The sequence below is a fragment of the Lynx rufus genome, unplaced genomic scaffold (genome assembly GCF_022079265.1).
Source record: "Lynx rufus isolate CCGP_SWC_20201006 ecotype Redwood Valley unplaced genomic scaffold, mLynRuf1.p SCAF_7, whole genome shotgun sequence".
Classification (NCBI taxonomy): Eukaryota; Metazoa; Chordata; class Mammalia; order Carnivora; family Felidae; genus Lynx; species Lynx rufus.
This window is the reverse complement of record NW_025814889.1, coordinates 12393050-12415107: the sequence shown is the minus strand read 5'-3', so window position 1 is coordinate 12415107 and position 22058 is coordinate 12393050. Positions and strand designations below refer to the sequence as shown.

Here is a 22058-nt window from a genome sequence, read left to right as displayed (position 1 = left end):
ACTTACCATCTGGTTACTTGCTCCATAAATTAACGTATGGATGCGCAGATCCGTCGTCTTTGCAAAGAGAACAAGGAAAAAGCAAGACCGCATTTTCAGTTTCCTTGAAAAGTTAAGGATTTTTCTCCCACGTTCGCTATTCCTTCAAGAAGAAGAGAATTGTTTTGATTTTTTTTAACACAATTTGCAGTAACCAGTTCAGGCATAAAAAGCCATCCCGAGACACTGCCGATGAGGGACCCCAAGAGATGTATGGCGTCTTCTCTTTCTCTCAATATTGCATAAGCCAGGATCAGGTTCACCTGCTGGCACGCTTCCAGGTTAGGGGACATGGCTCTTGAAAGACTCCTCCATGAAAATGAAAAGTCAGTTCTCCTTAAAATTAGAAAATGATTTATAACAAGCTGGAAACGGTTGGTTTTGTCCTCTAAAAATGATAAAGACAGCACTGAGAATAGTGACTAGGAATATTCTCTAAGGCCCTCCTAATTTGACTGCCGTGGAAGAAACAGTAAGAGAAACAGAACAGCCCTAGGTGTGTATGAGGCTAAATAAACGCCACATCAGTAAGTTGTGGGTGAACAGCGTTCTGTTTTCCAGTCCACAGCAGGCATGGTGGATTCACTCTGGAAAATGTTATTAACGTTAAAAGTTACAAACCTAAGTTCCCCCAGGTTGGTTTGAAAATAGATTTTTGCGTTTGTCGTTGGCATTATTTCCAGTAGAAACCCATCACATAGAACTGTGACTACTTAGAATTCCATTGAAATTATTTGCAGTTTTAAAGCTGTAACATCTCAGTTTGCTACAACTTTGGATGTAAATAATTGCATTCCTCCAGGCATTAAGTTATCCGTATGTATGCCATGGTTTTGCCATGAATTTTTTTTTACAGCATCCACAAATAATGCATACAGTGGGATTAAAATTATCTGTAGTGTATGATAACAGGTATAATTGGATCAGTGCCTTAGAACTTTCCCCCTGCACCTCCGACAGCAGTCACAGTGGTCGGATTGGACACAGATGCTGGAGGGCACGCTGCGGAAAGAGCAACTTTCCAAATGTTCCATCGTGTTCCAAGGACAATGGGACAATCTGTGTTTACCTAAATAGGATCGTTTTATTAAGGAAAAGATAACTAAATTTAAACAGAGATAAAGAGAGTAAAGTGAGGGAAATGTAGGATAGGGGAATGGAAAAAAAGGTGCATGAAGATTGAGCTGGAGAACAGCCAGCAGCCCAACACCCTATAACCCACCAAGTTCAAATACGTCCTCCCATAGACACCCTGCTCCCCTGGCTTTTCCCTGCCCCACGCATACCACCCCCAGAGAGTACTCTCACAGTTTTAATGTGGTGACAGTTCCTAACTTGGGAAAATGTGCTTAATACTACAAAACTATTTTTAGGGGCGCCTGGGTGGCGCAGTCGGTTAAGCATCCAACATCAGCCAGGTCACGATCTCGCGGTCCGTGAGTTCGAGCCCCGCGTCAGGCTCTGGGCTGATGGCTCGGAGCCTGGAGCCTGCTTCCGATTCTGTGTCTCCCTCTCTCTCTGCCCCTCCCCCGTTCATGCTCTGTCTCTCTCTGTCCCAAAAATAAATAAAAAACGTTGAAAAAAAAATTTCAAAACTATTTTTAATAGTTTGACACATTTAATTTTTTTTTTAATGTTTATTCATTTTTGAGAGAGAGAGAGAGCACGAGCGGGGAGGGGCAGAGAGAGGGGGAGACAGAATCAGAAGCAGGCTCCAGGCTCCCAGCTGTCAGCACAGAGCCCGACGCAGGGCTCGAACCCGTGAACCATGAGATCATGAAATGAGCTTAAGTTGGCTGCTCAATCCCAGGCACCCCATAGATACATTTAATTTTTAAGGTGAATGTTTATAACATGCAGCGACCAGGTGTTTTTTTGGAAGGCTTGTTCTCAGAGCTGGTGTTTCTGTGCAACATAGTGTGTGTTTCTAGTGAATTTTTATGGGGGTGTGACCTGAGATGCACTGGTTTGGCACTAGGGAGGCCTGCCCACGGCGCATCGTGGGCGCACGGTCAGGCAGACTCCACCTCCCGCCCCATGAGCCGCCAGGCACCTTACAGTGCAGAAGCCTGGATAATTTAGGTAAAGTCAGACCCCAGCATTTAGGTGGTAACAGTTATTGGATACGTTTTCCTTACATGCTTCAAAATGCTGTCAATATGCCTTCTTTTTTTCTTTTTTTTTTAATAATTTATCTTCAAATTGGTTTCCATACAACACCCAGTGCTCATCCCAGCAGGTGCCCTCCTCCGTGCCCATCACCCACTTTCCCCTCCCTCCCACCCCCCCCATCAACCCTCAGTATGTTCTCAGTATTTTTTCCTCTTTATAATTTTGGTGTTGACATTCGGAGTATGCCATTCTTTTCTTTGATGCTCAGGAGAACTTCCAGCAGTGAATTCGTCAGGTGGATCAAACTGCTGTACTTGTAACTGCCAGTCAACGTTGCAGGCCATCCTCCAAGAACTCAGGACCATGCGGAAATTAATGCAAATTCAAGCAGGTACGGAGACCGGGCCTCGGGTGGAACCCCCTGATTTGTCATGCGTATCTGACATCTTCCGTCAGGATGTTTGTTTTGTTTTTGGTGGTCAGCTCTTCCCGCCTCGCTGTCTCGCCATGCTTTTCCAAGTGTCCGTCTTCTCAGCTTTTTCTACAACGCATTTTTCCTTTATCAAATCTAGCTGATTTGTTACTGCTAACCGTGCTACTCACGTGCCGGTGTACGTGTGCTCCACATCGTTCACGCCCTCGTCTCCTAGGACTTCACAAGTGTCAGTTACTTGAATTTTCAAACAGTCGTACTTGAAGGTGGGCATCATTCTCCAGGTCCCTTCCCTACTGTGAGTCGACAAGGAAGTTCACATCAGGAAAGAAAGTGAGGCTGACTCACCTTCACCTCCTGAAGTGCTCTGTGTGGGGGCTGTGTGCTGGTCGGCAACCCCCACGCCCGTCCCGCCCCTTCTGGGGCTGCTGTGTGACAGTAGGGAAGCCACGCACTGTTGTCTAAGGGCCGGGGCGGGGTGGGGGGGGCCTCTCGGGAGCGTGGGCTCTCCTGGCGGAGACATTTAGGAGCATGAGCACTCCGAGCTCCCGCCTGTGGCTTGTCTCCTGGATAAATATTCAGGATGAGGAAGCTCAGGGACCCCTCACGTCTCGTCTTCTTTATTTACGTGACGCCTCTCTTGTTGTCACAGTGAGTCCGCAGGGTGGGGTCAGAGTCCCAGCTCTCCTCGGGAAGCTGTGTAACCTCTCTGCGCTCTGATTTCTCATGTGTAGCTGGAGCATTAATACCTAACTCGCAGGACTGTTTTCAAAATAGAAGGGGTTGGTAAATGCAATGAGCTCTGTAAGGGACCATCCAGGCTCTGGTGTTGTTCTAGAGACCAGGAGCCGTTCATCTTGAAGGCTGGGGCATCATGACAGCAGCTGCCGTTTCTAATCTCCACACATGGGGGCGGGGGGCACGGAACTTTTTTGTCACAGGTACGGAAAATAATAAATCATTTCACGAAGGCCTCCTCTGGTGAGGGAAAACTCCTTGAGCAGGTAATAGCACAGTCGTATGTGACCAGCATCCCCACCCCTCCCCTGTAAAGAGATTCAGGAAGGTCATCGCTCAGAAATCGTACCTGGTGCCATTTAGTGAATTCTAGTAAAATTTGAATATTCATTGATGTGGTTTTGATATAAAAAGCTTAATACTTAAGCACACCCATCACCCAAGAGCACATGAAAGTAAGGTTTGCAAAAGGCCGTCTGAAAAGCAACATCTAATTTCATGTGCTGAATTTGGTTTTAGCCCAAGGAAAGAATAAGCATTTTGGTCAGGCCAGTGAGCATGCAACTCCCCCTGTTCTTCCACGGTAACCCGTCTTCTCCTTGACCCGGCAGAAGGTACCATCTCCCAAGTAAGGAGCTCAGAAAGAAAGGTTCCTTCATGATGGACAGGTTCTTTTCTCAGAGGAAGAGTGTGTTAGCACTTAAGAAAATATGCATATGAAACCGTAATGATTTATTTTGTTACTTAAGCTCCTTACTACTGAGATGGCAAACTGCAAATTGCAACCATCTAAATCCTCGACGGAAGCCCTTTTGGAATCTATTAGGTAAATGCCACTTTGTCACTGTGTTTCCCTTTCTGAACGTCTGTAGGTGAGGGCGGTAAGCAATGCCAGAGCTGTAGGATAGCAGAAAGGATAAACTATTACTCTTTAATTTCCGTAAACTTAAGAATTTGTGTAGTGTGGGTAGATTTACTTAAGACTTATTGCCTATAAAACTTAGACTTAAATTATATTTAGGAAGTTTTGCCTTTACTTTAGGGAGAAAGGGCAAGGAATAAGATGAAGCGATACGATCTGGATACAAGAGACTGTGTCTAGACTTGCAAACGGAGAAGAAAAACTCAGATAGTGCCTGGGTTAAACCAAAAGCACTTTCACTTTTAATGTAGAATAGTGAGTCTTCTTCTTACTATTATTATTATTTTGCTTCCATTGTCCATTTAACCTTGGGCATGGAGGCCTGGCCTTGGGTGAAAATCTGGAGAACAGAGAAAAGTTCTCTACTCAGGCTTGCACAGTGGATCACTTGAGAAGCTCAAAAAAAAAAAAAAAAAAAAAAACAACAACTCAGTGCCGGGGAACCACCCCTGCAAATTCCAATTCACTTAGTCTGGGGTGAGGCTGCGAGGCACTGCCTTTTTTTAAAAGCTCCCGGCTGACTCTAACATGCAGCCAAGGTCAAGCGCCAATGAATTAGACTAATTACTGTACAGGTGGTTAAAAGCCTTTTCAGTGCTCCTATGCAAGGCAAGTATTTTGTTTCTTGTTATTTTATTTCTTTAAGTAATCTCTACACCCAACGTGGGGCTTGAATTTACAACCCCGGGTTTAGAAGTGGCACCCTCCACCGACTCAGCCAGCCAGGCACCCCAAGTAGTTAGTTTCTGATGCTAATAAATTTCTTGCCAGTCTGGGAAATGCAAATACCAAGTTCAAAGTATAAATATCCTTTATTTGCAAACTGATAGGAGATGATCCATATTTATGCGCATTTAAAGATCTTTAGTTTCCATTCAGCTTATTTCTGTAAAAAGGCAGGCGTATCCTATGATCATATTTAGTAAGCCATATTGATACATGAAGATTTAAATAATGATGCCGTATTTTTCTATTACACTTCCCATCAGAATATTCTTAAGTGGTTCACGAACGCTACTTGCCAAAGTACATCTGTGAAAACTGGAATTATCATCCTTGGTTTCCTTAAGTGTATGTTCAGTACTAGTACTTGGTCCTTGCTCAGTGCTCTTCATCTCCAGAACTCCACCTGGATTTTCTGGATCTTACTAGTCTTTTTGACTTGCACAGAATTGTATCATTCCTATTTTGTAGCTACCTGAAACCCAGGTATGGCGTGGAGCCCGGTCAGAAGCCAGTAGTGTGGTGCCGTGGAGGTAGCTGCGTGCGGACGGCACTGGTTCGTGAGGAAGGGGCAACTGGCCCCGCTAAATGACCAGCGGGCCTTTGCCCACGTGCTTCCTAGTCATCCCAGACTGATTCTTTGATAAATGATCATCATCTCTCAGCCCTGGTCAGTTGCGGTGCCTGTAGACTGCTCACAGCTGAGGAGCTTTCCCTCGGAGGACGATCGGAATATTCCTGAGTTGGGCTTACCTCAAGTTCTGAATTCCCGCTTATATAAAAATGTCCTGCGACCGGTCAAATCACGCTCAGGTGTTTTGCTACAGCTCAGAATGCCCTTTCTTCCACGGAAACAGGGGCAGCAGTCAGTGTGGCCCACCAGCGGCAAGGACACAGTTTTATCTGAGCTGCTTTTCCGCGTGTCGAACTTCAAAGTGCTCCAGAGACATCATTTGGTGACCTACAGGCCCCACGGGGGATGGACTTTGGTCTGCCTTCTGGACTGAACTCCATTTCGGTCTCAGTGTTCTGGGCCGTGTAGACAGAGGGGTGATCACTTTTCCTCAGTGAGACTCAGGTGTCTGAAGCCCATTTCTTGTTTGTTCTTCACAGCTGGAGCCCAAAACAGACAACAACCCCCCATTTCCCTCATGTGCTCCCAGCGAACCGCTGCCTCGCGCAAGAGAAATAAAAAGAAAAAAGTGCCCCCGAAGACTGTCGAGCCTCTGCCCGTGAAACAGAAGGCCGGCGTGTTGGGAACCGAGAAGCCAGCCGTGGCCTCTGAGCAGTCTGGTCCCCCGGCGGCCGAGCACCCGTCCCCCGGGGACAGCCGCGTCCTCGGATTCGGCATTGTCCTGGAATCGCCGGCCTCAGATGTAAGTCGATGTTTTCTGGCTGCTGACACGAATGTGACATAACTTTCAGGATTTTGCCGTATGAATACACTTTCCCCTGAACTCATCCGGGCCCAGAAAACTAGAGAAACTTGCAAAAAGACGCGTGGGAAAGAGGAAAGGACAACTGTTAATCATTTCCTCGCCTAGAATTTCCTCTCCCGAAAATCTTCTACCTTATTTATTTGAACGGGTTTCCGTTCTTTGTCGCTGAGAGAAGGAGGGTGATGGAGTAAATAACCTGCTCACTAATTTCTTTACCAGTTTTAATTCTGAAGTGGCCGTTTTCAATTTCCTCAGTGCAGAGAGCTACAAGAACATAATTAAATCCTTTGTAAATGGGCATACATGAACAGAACCTTACAGATAAGGTCACACCTTTCTAGAAACACAAACTAATAATAAAAAAAAGAGCAGGAGTGCTAATTCTATTTTATAGAGGCAAACCACACTGCTAATTAGGTGGTAACCGCCATGCCATTTACTCCGTGTAATGATAGGTTAACGCTCTGCAAAGGTTTTTCTATTTTAATATCCTAGCCAGAAAGTTGTTGCGGTCCCAGATGTTGGATGACATCTAAGATACCCATCTTGCTGTGGCTTGCCATTTCGTATCCACGTGACCATAAACGAATTTCTTTAAGAACGTGCCGTCTTTGCAAACTCAAACTCTCCTCACAGTATCTTTATCTACGTACGTTGATGCGAACCCCATCTTGTTGGGGGAGTTCTTAAAATAAACGAGAGGGAGTGATCTATTATTATCAGATTGCATAGGATGAGAATCCTGCCGAGAACACCCACAGGCCTATATGGGATTGGAGTTTGGCCCTACCTTTTAAACTTTAAATAAAAAATAACTGCTATTTTCTTTTTTAAAAAGCCCTCCCTTTCAAATCGCAGAAAGACAGTTTGGTAGCACGTTTCCACACCGGGTCTTTAATAAATGGAGGAGACTTTTTTAGACTAGAAAACCATTTGAACTTATCCAATCCTTGGTGTTAAAGGGGTTTTAACTTTTTATCTTTGAACACACGTTAAAATGTTCTTCTAGAGTCGAAACTTAGCTTTAAAAAAGTCATTAATGATGATAACGTTCTACCCCAGGCCAGTCAGCTGACTTGTTTATATCAAATGATTATTGCCGCGAAGGCCCTGGTATCAGAACCCAGGTAAATCACATATTTGGAAACAGGTAAATTATTCTAAAACACAAAGTACATTGAACCTTAAGCAGTGTTCATAATACTTATATATATTTTTTTGTATTTTGTAAGCATTCTTTTCAGATAGACATTAATATATCAGGAGCAATCATTTGGGTTGTATAAATCATCTCCTAAATGGGTCAATTTAATGCTAATAACCAAACTTTCTCCTTTATTTTTAAGCTCCAAATACACTTCAGAGATAAGTTTAAGAAGATCTGATTAAGGCCATATGTACATTAATGAAGTAGAATAGAATTGTTCTTATCTTTACCAATATCAGCATAATTTTGTTTTCATGCCCCATAAAAATAATTCGCTTTTCATTCATGATTATTTTTGCTAACAAGAGCTGTTCAGTTTAACAAAGCACATTTGGAATTGTCCCTGAAAACTCAGTTAGGTGCTGATTATCTTTGATTGAAGAATAACATGCTTCTAAAAGCAAAAACTACAGAGAGATAATTATCTTTGCATTATCCAACTGATAGGCCATTTGATTCATCTGTTCAATGGAAAGTGTAACCACACCTAGAGGACCGTGCAGTGAATCCCATCATTGGATAAGGAAGTTTTGTCCACAGATTGTGTTCACCAGCATTAGTGAGTCTAGCTTCTGAAGTCCCTGGGCAGGGCAGGGCAGGGCAGGGCAGGCCAGGCCAGGCCAGGCCAGGCCAGGGGGGTTGTGGGGGTTAAGGGTGTGTGGATCGACTCCCTCAGGTGATGGAACCATCGATTTAAAGACCTCCAAATTTAGGTGCCCTTCTAGTGTTTTATTATTTCTTAGCCATGGTCCTTTTAAATTTTGGCAGAAGTCCAGAGGAGAAAACAGAAAATATATAATAATCTTGTAGGAATTACTGTCTAAAATGGACTTGAGAAAATGTAATACCACAGGATATATATGAGCAGATGGAAACTCTGTATTTGTGTATTTGAAGATGGGCCCTGGGAAACACCCAGCATTGGGAGTGGGAAGATTAGGTCCAAAACTGTAGGACTGGGCAAGTGGTCCAGTGCTGCTAGAACAGCTGTCTGGCCAGCATCGGTTGCCAACGATGATGATAAAAAGGTAGGATGGGGCCAGGTAGTGAAAGCCCTAAATATGCCATGCCAGTGCCCTTGACCTACCTTCATCTTGTGGGTGCTAGGGAGCCACGGCAAGTTTCAGGTAGAGGACTAATCACACTTGTGTCTTTAAAGAGTGGAAAGGGGAACTGCCTTGTGGGTGATAGATAGATGGAGAGAAGGTAGTAGAGACAGAGAGACCAGAAGGAAGACAAGTACCGTCAGTCAGGCATGGGAGGGTCTACATGAGCCGTGAGCCTGAAGAAAGAGAAATGGGCCACTGAGGAAGTCCCCACACAGAGGACGTGGTGGCTCAGAAAACACCCCCCACATTTCTCTCTTGGAAAACCAGGTGCGTTGCTGGGTGGCGGCAGCTTCTTTAACTGAGGCAGGGCGGAAGCAGCCTTCAGTTCTGGATGGGAAGTACAAGTTTGCTACCGCAAAGCGGTCACTAGATGTTTGGAGCACAGGAGAAAGATTAGAGCTAGAAGCACCGAGAAAAGGACACGTAAAACCTAGGCTCCCGTTGCTTTGTAATGTGTAAACATTCACATTAATTCTAATTCACGGTGTAGTAAGTTAACTGCCTTGCACTGTGACTTTTAGTGTCGCTGCCACACAAATTCACGTAGGGCCCGTGCAGGGCCTTGCGGGCAGACCACCCACCACCCGAGCCATAATGGCCGCCCCTACTCAGATGTGGAAAAACACTGAGCTCCTATCACAACCAGCTGCACCATCGCCTGCGAAGCGTTCACACTAGACAATGGAGGGCACGCGAGAAACCCCTCCCGCAGAGCCTGGCACGTAGCGGGGACTCAATACACGAGAGCTAGTCCGCCACTGACAAAACGTCTTCATTTGCTTTGAGCACAATATTCACAATAAACTTTCAGAACTTTAGGCCTAGGACTCTGCTTTCGTCAGAAGCTTCCCTTCAGTTTAACCCCTGTTTCCTCTCCCACAGCCCCCAGGCCCTAACATAATTTGGGCAGTTCTCTTTCGTAGAACCTTCTAAACTAGTTTGTAACTATTCACGTGATTCCCCCTCCGTCTACCCCGGTCTCTCCAGGGCAGGGACCGTATGATAATAGTATTTCTGTGTCACCCTGTGCTAAATAATGTGCCTCTGAGGCAGCGTTACTGTCCTCGTGCTGTCAACGAGGACCCCATGGCCTAAAGTGCTTGCGTAGCCTGCTCAGGGTCACAGCCAGAAAGGTGAGCTGGTCCTCACACCTGCGCGTGTAGTTGCCCTTATCCACCGCATGACAGACTCGGGCGCCCAGTCTAGCTCAGTTCCTGCACGTGACCAACGCTCAGGAACCAGTCACAGGATGATGGCTGTATGAGGAGAACTGAAAGGTTGGAGCATGGCAGTTTACTCTGTTTACTTGGAAGGTTCTGGAGGAGAAGTTAATGGTGAAGAATGCAAACTCTGACGTCAGGCTGCCTGAGCCAGAAGCTTAGCCATGTAACCCCTCACCTCAGTTTTTCTCTCCGTAAAATGAGAATAATAATAAAGAAAGAAAGAACCTCCTAGAACTGGTCTGCTGGAGGAGTTAACTGAAGTAATCTGTGTGAAGCAGTTAGAATAGGTCCTGGTCCACGTAAACCCTCAATAAATATTGGTTCTTTTTTTAAACTTCAGCAGTCCTAGCTAAGTACCTTATAGGGACAAACATAATGTTAAATAAAACTTAAGTGTACATATGAATGAACAAATACCCATGGGTAACTAGTGAGTATAAAAAAGAGAGTGGCCAGAAATGTTTCCACTTTGGGCAGGATTGTTTGACCCATTTAAAACTAGCACATTAAAAAAAACCCAGGCCTCAGTGACACGGAAGCAAAAGTGGGAACCCAAACCCAGAACCATATTTCACATTTAAATCCAGTATTCCCTTCTTTCTCCATATGTTCACAACCCGAGTAGTCTACCGGCACTCGGACGAGGCGGCTGGGGAGTTTTTGCCATCACTGTTCTTTCCGACTTGGTTGGAAATAGTGATTTGGTTTTTTCTGGGTAGATACACCCGGCCCACGCTTGTCTCATTGTCATTGCTTTTTGTTTGGCTTGTTTCTTGGCTTTAGTGAAACACTCTGATCAGTTTTTAAAAACAGATTTATGACAATTTTTGAGAGTAGAAAACCTTTTTCTCTTTGTTAGGATTACTGTGAATATTTCCCAGTAATCCTAGATGACACAAATTTAGAAGTTATCAGAAGATAAATCTATGGTGACCCATCAACTGAAGATTAGTTCACTGATGTTTGTAGTATGTCATTTTTCTTCCTTTTTCTTTTTCAATGTTTATTTATTTTTGAGAGAGGACGAGCAGAGGCAGGGAGGGCAGAGAGAGAGGGGATAGAGGATCTGAAGCAGACGCTGTGCTGACAGCAGCCAGCCCAATGCGGGGCTCGAACTCACGAACTGGGAGATTATGACCTGAACTAAAGTTGGACGCTCAACCCACTGAGCCACCCAGGTTCCCGAGTATGTCATTCTTCTTAAAATAACTAATATTAAATGTACTGTTGCTTTCCACAGAAGTAGCTTCTGAAATCAGAACCTGTTCTCTTAACACCTTCTTAGCCCAATAAATACGTAATCCACTGGGAAACAGTAAAGCAGGCTATCAGTCGAGCAAGCACCTGTTTATTCCTTCATTGACTCATTGAACTTCAAGCAGCATGTGCTTCAGAGTGTAGGTTCCGGTACAGACTGCTTGGGGTCAGATCCTTGCTTCATCACTAGTTGGCTGGATAACCTTAAACAAGTTACCTAACCTCTCCAAGCGTTGGTTTTTGCATCTGCAAATAATAATAATAGTCATAGGGGGACTCTCCTATCCCCTCCTCAATAGGGATAATAAAATAGTCACTCCATAGGGTGAGGACGAAATGAGAAAAAGCACTTCATGCATGTTAGCCCAGGGCCTGGCACATGGTAAGTAGCGAACAAATGTTCCTTGTTATCCCCATTTTCCGGGGTGCACCGAGATGAATGCAGGAGTCATCGCCCTGCAAGGAGCTTAGGGAGGGAGACGTGTACGCAGTGAGGACACTGTACTGGGACACGGGCTCTAGGAGTGGCTGTCAGAAGACCACAGGGGAGCCGGGAACAGCAGGAGCTGCCCGCGGCCTGGAGGGTCAAGGACAGGCTCTCAGAGGTGGACATCTTCTCGGAGCAGCAGTCTCACTGGAGTTGGGTGGAAGAATCCAGACAGTAGTGGCCGCGATCTTCCATCTTACGCATTTGGGCTCAAATATCTTGAGCATAAATCAGGCCGTAGTGCTCTGAGTTGTTAATTCACTGCCCGAGGAAGGAGAAGCTTAAAGACATCTCTGAAACACTTTGCACTATCTTATTATGCAAGAGCATGGAGAAATTTTGAGGGTCCAAATCGTGTTGTATTTTCTAAAATTAAACGCTTAGGGGTGCCTGAGTGGCTCGGTCAGTTAAGCATCTGACTTCGGCTCTGGTCATGATCTCACGGTTCGTGAATTTGAGCCCCATGTCAGGCTCTGTGCTGACAGCACAGAACCCACTTCAGATCCTCTGTCCCCCTCTCTCTCTGCCCCTCCCCTGCTCTCTCTCTCTTTCAGAAATAAACATTAAAAATAGAGAGAGAGAGGGGCGCCTGGGTGGCTCAGTTGGCTAAGCGTCCGACTCTGGCTCAGGTCATGATCTCATGGTTCGTGAGTTCGAACCCCACATCGGGATCTGTGCTAACAGTTCAGAGCCTGGAGCCTGCTTCCGATTCTGTGTCTGCCTCTCTCTCTGCCTCTCCCCTGCTACTGTTCTGTCTCTCTTTCTCACAAAAATAAATAAACATGAAAAAAAAAGTCTTTTAAAATTAAACACTTAGTTCTACGAAAATTTTATCAAATAAAAAATCTACAAAGGATTGGCCCTTTAATGACTTCCTATAATTTTTATCTGATTCACCCTTAAATATGTGCCAGTATGTAGCTTACACATACTTTGTGATAGAACTTCTGCCCGAGCATTTTTTACTTCATACAGAGCATCTACCTTACAGTACAGTTCTGTTCATAGTACATCCAATGTAGAGCCTCATCAACACGGATTCTCAGCTCCAGGTAGACCAGCTAGACCAAGCCTGCCCTCCCATCCAGGGTATTCTCATGGGTTCCCAGCTCACTGGCCGTGCTCTGGGCATTGCGTTTAATAAATAGTAACAGTGCTTCCTGCCAAATCTACCTGGAGCAGACCTGTGTTCTAGGAAATGATTTCAGTTTTTCTCAAATAGAAGCAGATCGTGTTTGTGAACACAATAAAATCAGTTAGGAGGGGGTTTTGGTGGCTTTTTTAAATTTCGTCTCGTGAACTAAAGCTCATTTTCCTAGAAATACATCTGACGTGCTGCAAAGTAAATAGTAAACAATAATAAAGGATCATTGTACACGGAAGTATTACGAGCAGAAAGACTTAACCTCATGATCTTTCAGCCGTCTTATAAATTCTGTTATGTGCATTGAGCCCCAAATCAGTTAGGATTCCACAGAATCCTGACTCTTCATCCACGTTTTTTTTTTCCCTTGAGCCAGTCTTAAACTTAACTAGTTAGCCAGTTGAGTATACAAACTACTGTATGTAATTTATTACTTTTCAGTTGAAAACCTGAGACTAATGTCCAATATGAATACTCATACAGTTCTTTTTACTTCTTTAACCAATGACCACATGTAGCTATAAACATGTTTTACTGTCATTCGGCATTGTTAATACCTGATGTAAAATAGCCTATATCAGAAATGTTGCCTCTGTGATTACTTGACATGATCTTTTTAAAATTGTTTTACATATTTTCCTTTAGATTAGACAGGGGAATCACATGATATGTTCATAGGGACTGAGGGGGAAATCTTTTGATTTACCTGGTTAGGGGATTCCCCCACTCAAACTAGAGCTTGACCCCAACTTCTACTAAGCAAAGGGAGGCCACAACTGAAATGCAAAGAGAAACAAGAGAGTTAACGTCCACAGGCCCGGGTCCGTGAACATTTTCAAGAGTCATTATGACTACATGTAGTTTTTGCCTTCAGAACTTTACCCAGTGCAAGATATGATGCCACTAGATAAGGAAAATGCAACATTTGATAGGCTATTATGCTAAGTAGCTGCAGTCCTGAAAATAAGCAAGACGTCCACGAAAATCCAAATTTACAGTGTGAATTCAGACTCCTAACTCTTAAAGTGATGCCTCCAAGTGTCATAAATTCTGCCCCATCCTTTGGATGTCATCATTTAAAGATCATATGACTTCAGGAATCAACAGAATCCGTAAATTAGCGTATTAGCCATCTGTCTTCGCCGGAGTCAAATAGCGATTCTGTCAGAGGATGCCTAGTTTGTAAAATGATAATTCATTTGGAAGAGTGTGGCTCCTAGCATAGCCATCATTAGTAAGCAGAGAGGTCTCGTTTAAAGTAGTGCCAGTCAACAAAAAGAAGGGGTTCGATGATACAATGGAGTTTTAACCTGTTTTTAAAAATATATGCACAACATTGTCGATCGTTACGTGGTAGTAAGGCACTGTCACTGTATTTATAAAATGGAGATCAAAAAATTTCATAGTGAAAGTTTGAGATTAGTTTTCTTCATGTCTCAGAAAATAAAGCTACCCTCTCTTTTTAAGCAATTAGTTTGCTGCTTTGCGGCACCTTGTAAGACACAGCATTAGCACCTGTTGCTACGAAATCTGCATATGAGAAAGGACAGAACAGGGACACCTGGGTGGCATATGAGAAAGGACCGGACAGGCAGGAAGGGGGCAAAGGTTAGTCACCTCTGCTCCTGCCGCTGCTCTTACCGCCTCAACTGGTAAAACTGACTCCTTTGTAAGAGGCTCATAACTGGGTGAGCTCACGTTCCTTGATCTGGAGAGAACACTTCAAAATAACAATGTTTGTCCGTCAGTAGAAAGCGGACCAGGACACGCTGACAGCTTCTGCATTAGGACAGCCTCTCAGAAATCAAGATACTATTATCCGTTAGTGAATCCCTGGGCTCCACAGAAACCTCCAGATACTTAGTTTTAGGAGTCGCAGCAAATGCTAGAAACAGTAACTGCATCTCATAAAATGCTATCCCGTCCCCTCCTCGATGATGCCCACCCCTCACCCCGAGGCATACGTTCACCCACACTTCCTGTGTTTTGGGATAAAAGGTCTCTAAATCAGTATTATTTTCAAATGGATGAATTTTGAGTGAATTCTTACACAGTGTTTTGTTTACTCTGTATTCTGACAAATAGCTATTGGGCAGTGACTGGGCATTTGGCACCGTGAATACAAACAAGCACACATTCTGATGAAAAGCACAAACTGCCAAGCAAATAAATGCAGTGTGGAAAGTGCCAGAAACACAGTTCATAGACAAGGCTGAGTATGTGAAAGAAGGAGGGCTCATTTCGCCTGATGGCTAGTTCAGGTCACTATTCCTCAACCCGGGGTCACGTCCTCCAGGGTGAGTCCCAAGGGCAAGTTCTGGGAGTCTCAGGTCAGGTGGCTGAGCTTTAAACACCTGTTGAATGGTTTCCCAAGTTCAACAGAGATAGATGAACAAGTTCAGTTGGTGTTTCCCCCTTTGGACTCCTGAAAATTTGAAAGCTTCAATACCACCCTAGCCCCTCAGATAGTTGCTTCTGTAAAGGAAATTGGGACTCTTTTTTTTTTTTTAAATGGCTTGTAAATGATACATAGGAGCACGGAGGAAAAATCTGAGATCAATTCATTTAGAATAAGGTCTAAATGCAGCCAGCCATAGGATATGCAGAGCAAAACTCTGGTTATGAATAAAAACTTCCCCTTAGATTATGATGATAAAAGTCTCTCAATGTGATATTTCCACATTGAATCATTCAACAAACCTGCATTGAGCCTCAGGTGTGTGACAGCTTCTTTTCCAGGAGTTGGCGGTGCAGCCTCTGGCTCCCAGCCACACCCCCCCCCCACACACACACACACTTTTACCAGCTGCCAAGACCCAAAACTCAGCAATCAGTCTGACGCCACTGCCCTTACGGTGATATTTATCAAGCATCCAGGGACTAAAAGTTGAAAGGCAAAGTGAGGCAGAGAAATGAGACGACCTGGTGGATAATCCAGTCGAGAATTGCATTTGGAAAAGGCAGGACCCAAACTCCCACGTCATCAGAATCATTTGCAGCCTCCTCTGGACCCTCTTTACTCCGACTGTAGTGTGTTAGGCATTCTGGGAAGCACGAGGCCAAACAAAAGTGATAATTCCTATTCTCCAGGAGAAAAACTAATCCCGGATCCTCGTGTTTGTAATATGGTTTTAAAAATCCAAAGGAGTGCCGGGCTTGCAAAGTGATTAAGTATGGTTATCCAAGAACAAGCTTTTGTAACACATCTTAGAACAAATGAGGTGTTCTTCTGACTTTTTTCCTAATCAGTGTTTACCAAGTGCATCTCATCACGTTACTGTTTTAGAGTTATCATTATAATCAACAGCAGATGACTTAATAGCTTAGATTATGACTAATGAACTTCTGCCCATTCGACAAGAACTTATCGAGTATTTACGATGTGCCAGGCCTGAGCGATACAGAGTCTGACTTACAGGCATCAGGAAGGGCCACAGTCTGATAACTAATTATACGGTATAATAAATACACCCATAAATAGCAGTGACAAAGAGTGGATGGCCACCTCCACGGGAAGGCATTTATTCTAAATGTTTGCTGGGCTGCCGAATGAAAAGACAAGCTATCCGCGTCCACGGGTGCTGACAGACAAGATATTATTACTGTCTGAGCATATTTCACACTACTTAAAGTCCAAGTTGAAAGGCGCCTTCCAGGTCTTCTGCTTCAACATCCCAATCGGAAAATCCCTGATGGGGAAGCAGTGTGACCAGAGCATCGGTTTTCCAGTGGCGCTCTGAGACATAGCTTCAGATTCTCCCCCCAAAAGTAGCGGTGAGAGGTGGAAATGAATTACCTTGGGCACCTGCTCATTGTTTTTATTTATTTTATGGGTTAGTTTACATAAGGTTTCACTGGAGGAAAAAAAAAAATACAGTTCCACAGCTGGAAACCACTGGCATGGGCCTGTGGGGCAGTCCAATGTTTGTGTCCGTAGGCAAATGAAATGATTTAATGTTGGGGAAAGTAATCTGGAAAGTGTAATGCACTGAGCATGTTTAAATTATTTTTAAGTCATTTGTTACCATCTCTTGGGACCGTAGTGCCTTCACTTAAAAAATGAGGGTGTTCCACCCAGAAATCTCCCATCCCGTGTAGCTCTACAATTACAGGAGTTTGTGATGATCCTCTTTCTCTTGACTGTTTTCGGAGACAAGAATGCATTTTCAGCGTGCTCCTCTCCGTTGCTTTCCAAGAGACTTAATGCTGGAATTAGAGCATCGTATTTTGTAATAACTAGTCACTGGTTTTATAAGTCGCAAATACTGGCACACAAAAGCCAAAACCATATCGTATGCAGGGTATGGACACTTCAGTAGCTAGTGATGTTCTTCTGTTGCACATATGCCCAAAGGCACACGCTTCAAATGTTGCTTTTAATGAAATATTTATGTTCTTTTTGGTAGCCAGAAGTGCAACTTGCTGAAGGCTTTGATGTGTTCATGCCTAAATCACAGCTGGACTCTATATTGTCAAACTACACTCGCTCAGGAAGCCTTCTGTTTAGAAAGCTGGTGTGTGCGTTTTTCGACGACAAGACTTTGGCTAACTCCTTACCCAACGGGAAGAGGAAAAGAGGACTCAACGACAACCGGAAAGGACTAGACCAAAATATTGTGGGTGCAATAAAAGGTTGGTCTGCATCATTTCATTTTATGGGTTCTTGGTTGAGCTTTGCCTTCTTTTCATAAAGACGCAGCTGAAATTGTACTCAGCTAACTGGAAGCGAATTGAATTTGCCCTTGGCAGTTTTCACCCACTGGTGTGGCTTTCCGGTATGACCTCTGACACTCACCACCCCAAGTATCACTAGAATTTGGTATTTCAAGGGTGATGTTGGCTTGTTAAAAATCATCATTTCAGAGCCAGTTTGATCTGCTGCAGAACCAAAAAGAAGTGTTTTTCTTCATTGTCTCTTAACATGAAAGTATCTTTCTTCGTAGTAGTTTCTAACTAAGAACTTCACCAGAATATGATTTTGACCTAAATTGTTAGTTATAAATAAGAATAAGGCTCTGATGCTTTTTTGAAAACAGTTCTCTCCCAAGTTTGGAAGTTGCTTTATGAGGTCATTGCTTGTAAAGACTATTTATTTATTTATTTATTTATTTCATTTTTTTTTTTTCCAATAAGGCTCAGTGAGGAAGTTTTAACAAACATTAACATTTTTTTAATGTTTTATTTATTTTTGAGAGACAGAGCATGAGCAGGGGAGGGAAGGAGGGGCGGACAGAGGATCCGAAGCGGACTCTGCATGGACAGGAGCGAGCCGATGTTGGGCTCGAACTCACGAACCGCAAGACCATGACCTGAGTTGAAGCTGGATGCTCAACCGACTAGGCCACCGAGGCGCCCTTCTAAAGATACTTTAAATGTCAATGACCCCACTCTGAAGGCAGATCCCGTGTCCCTCCACACATCCCTGGCCTGCTCTGCTCCCTCTGGTTGTGTATGCAGTCATGCCAGCTACATGCAGAGAAAACCATGAGTCTCCCCGCCCCCCCTTAGCGCTCATGAACAGGTGCCTGAATTCCACTGCGTCACAGCAGCCAGGCAGGTGCAAGTACGAGTTCATTTACATCCAGTTCCACATCATAGACCTATTTCTTAACTTTAAAATGTCCGTGGATAGGACTCTGATAAATGTAATTTCAGGTAATAGAAATATTTAAATGTTATTTTTTTTAATGTAAATGAATTCTCAAATATGAACACAGCTACCATGAAAGTGGAATTTGAGGATCAGGCCTTAATTTACACTGGAATCACTGATAAGGATTCTTTACTGCTCAGTCCCGGCCTCACGTGGCTTGTGGGCTGGGACTGGACCCAGAGAGCCTTCCTGCCTCACTTCTGCTTCCTGTTATCTTGCAAAATGAGTAAATGAATTTAATAGCGCTTTAAGGATACTTGGAAACCCACAATTAACTTTACAAAATATTGTGATTTTTTTCTAAACAGAGTTAGCAAGTACCAAACAGCCTTTGTTGGTGGCCGGAAGGACGTAAGCCTTCAGTAACAGAAAATTTATCATCCTCCAACAGAGTTTTCTCACTTAAAGTGACAGTTGAGTTGTATGAAATAAGAAAAGCTACAGAGACATTACAATCCCTGTCATTTCTGAAAAGGATGATTCAGCCTGAAGTGACACTAAAAACAAGATTACAGAATTTGAAGAATGGTCAGTGATGTAACTGAGACCAGCTAAAGTTGAGAAGGGTCTCATTTCCATTTAATATGTTTGGAGCCTTCTAGAAACACGAGGGTCAGGCTGATGACGCTTTTTAGGCCGAAGCTTTTAAACACATTGAAATGTAGCTAGGAATTGTTTTAATTTCCTTCTTTTCAGGACAGTGTATTAACAGTGTGCAAGTATTTGGAAATGAGGGAACTGTAAATGACCGTGCCCCATTTGAAATGACAGTAGAGGAGTTACCTTAATACTAGATGGTAATGAAACATGTCATTACAAGTAGAGTGATAGGGGTTGCTTCTGCCATTTTCAGTTGAGACTGGACATCATACAATAGTTTGAAAAAGTGTATTGCACAGAGAAATAGAGAACATGCCTTAATTTCCTTCACAGCCCTACTCTTTAGCTAGAAATAAAAATGGTAACAAGGTGGGCCATCTGGGTGGCTCAGTCGGTTAAGCGACCGACTTTGGCTCGGGTCATGATCTCGAGGTTCGTGAGTTCGAGACCTGCATCGGGCTCCGTGCTGACAGCTCAGAGCCTGGAGCCTGCTTTGGATTCTGTGCCTCCCTCTCTCTGCCCCTTCCCTGCTCATGCTCATTCCTCCCCTCTCTCTTTTTCTCTTTCTCTCAAAAATAAATAAGCATTTTTAAAAAAGGATAATAAGGCTTCTGCTCCTCATACTCAATAAAGCAGATTATTCAAATCAAAGACCTTAAGTTTTCCATACACTGTTTTGTTGAATTAAATCTGGCATTAAAATTCTATTGAAACAACAAAAACACTTTAAAATGGACAGAAACCCAGCCATAAGCCACCAACTTAAGTCAACAAATATTGTATATTCACTTGTTTCCTTGCAGGATTTACTCATAAACATATATTTTGATCTAGACTTTCCCCCTGGGTAAAAAAATAGTACTTGCTTGTAAAAAATCCAAACCATAAAAACGTATAGAAAGCTAAAAGGCCTCCATAGTCCCACTCTTCAGAACTTATTGCATACATTCCTACACTCTTTTTTTTTTTTTTTCCTAAAATCTTTATTCACAATATGGGTATAGTATCCGATTTGTCTTTCTTAACAAGGACATTCTGTTTATACTGGTCAGCCAACATCTTTACCTGATTTATTCTGATGATTTCTTGTAAGCATCTTGAGGACAAGCTGTAATCTTAAATATGTTTTATTACCTTTTGTGCTTCACTGAGAGCTTTACATATAGTAGGGTTTCCATCAGTACATGTTGGGTGCGTTTTTATTTTTTATCTTGACTTTGGTCCTAATTCATTGACCTAATAGTTCTGGTACTAAATACCCATCCTTATGTCTTCTCCCAACCAGTCTGAAATGATAGATATCAAAAATGTTATAAATTTCTCCCAGTTTTAATAAAATGCCAATGAAAGCAAAAAAAAAAGGGGGGGGGAACCAAAGTTCAGTATAAATTTGGGTACAACTCTCTTAATTCTTTGCTACTTTCTTCCTTAATTTCCTTAATTCCTTTGATATTTTTTTCCTTTAGCTGCAAGTTTATTAACCCACATATTACGATATAAAGTGGTTTTTGAAAGCAGCTAGTAATTGAAGGTTACTCTACCCGGTTTTTCTTGCTACTTATTGGTAGAGATGAAAGGGGAAATTTACTTCCCCCAGCCCAAGTCTTTTGAATCTGAGTAATCTGGGAAAGTGATAAAATGGTTTCTTTGTACACAATAGCAGCAAAGCTACTCATGTTACCGTTGGTGTCTGCCACTTACTTTAAAAAAAATTTTTTTTTAATGTTTATGTTTTAGAGAGAGAGTCAGAGCGTGAGCAGGGGAGGGGCAGAGAGAGAGGGAGACACAGAATCCGAAGCAGGCTCCAGGCTCTGAGCCGTCAGCACAGAGCCTGATGAGGGACTCGAGCTCACGAACCATGAGATCACGACCTGAGTCAGACACCCAACCGACTGAGCCACCCAGGTGCCCCTACCACATACTTTAACAAAATTTTATAGATATGAAGTATTGTTTTTCTTCCTCTATCCTTTAGGGGATAGTGCACCAATACTGTATTAGTTTCAAAAGTCCTGAAACTCGGAATATACAAGACTGGACAATTTTATAAAATATTAGAACTAAAAATAACAGCAGATGCTGACTTTGTTTCAAATGAAGTCACTGTGTTGGTTAAAGCAGCAATGGGGGCGGGGGGGAGACAAACGAAAATCTGTAAAACGCTTATAATAAGAACAGAAATGGGCTGAAGAAGAATTTATTGTGGGATTATTAATGAAGCTCTTTGTAGTGATAATTAATATTCCCCCTGACAGTATCTTGAAAATAAAACATAAGCCTCTTGTAGAGATCACATTTTTGACATATTTTCCTCTGTTTTATGGTAGTTAACACTTTCTGGTAATTCATTAGAAATTCATTTATAAATATGATGCAAGGTATTGATGATGAAAGGGTCTTTAATGAGAAACAATCACCTGAGCACTTTGAGTCTAACTCTGGAAAGAAGCATCTTACGATCTTATTAAGTGGAGTCTTAGATTTTAGTGCCAGGGGTGGTTTAGTATCTTGAATTTAATTCAGAAGTGATTTCATGACCAGGATGTAGAATGGAGGTCAGTACCCAGGTATGCTGTCCTCACTTCGTGCTACACCTGCTCAAGACCAGCCAATTCTTGATATCAGATGCCAGCAAACCATGCGGTGTGCCTTAGAGTTATTTGAACACTGATACAATCCTCGGATCTGGTGCTTTTCAGAAGACATAGTTGCAGTGAAGCAATTTGTAATAATTTTTTAAATGTTTACTTATTTTTGAAAGAGAGAGAGACATAGTGAAAGCGGGGGGTGGGGGGACGCAAAAAGAGAGGGAGACACAGAATCCCAAGCAGGCTCCAGGCTCCGAGTTGTCATCCCAGAGCCCGACGTGGAGCTCGAACCCATGAACCACGAGATTATGACCCAGGCCCAAGTTGGACGCTTAACTGACTGAGCCACCTAGGCGCCCCGCAGTGGAGCGGTTTTTAGAACCC

General features: G+C 43.3%; 1 protein-coding gene across 2 annotated transcripts in view; it reads left to right on the top strand.

The window, feature by feature from the left end:
* Positions 1 to 22058, top strand: part of BEND7 (BEN domain containing 7) — an 82097-nt gene that overhangs the window by 27284 nt on the left and 32755 nt on the right. For both annotated transcript variants that reach the window (XM_047067015.1, XM_047067014.1), the window contains exons 4-6: positions 2420 to 2542; positions 6081 to 6343; positions 17240 to 17465. In XM_047067015.1, the coding sequence (XP_046922971.1) occupies positions 2420 to 2542; positions 6081 to 6343; positions 17240 to 17465 (612 nt within the window). The remainder of the gene's footprint in view (positions 1 to 2419; positions 2543 to 6080; positions 6344 to 17239; positions 17466 to 22058) is intronic.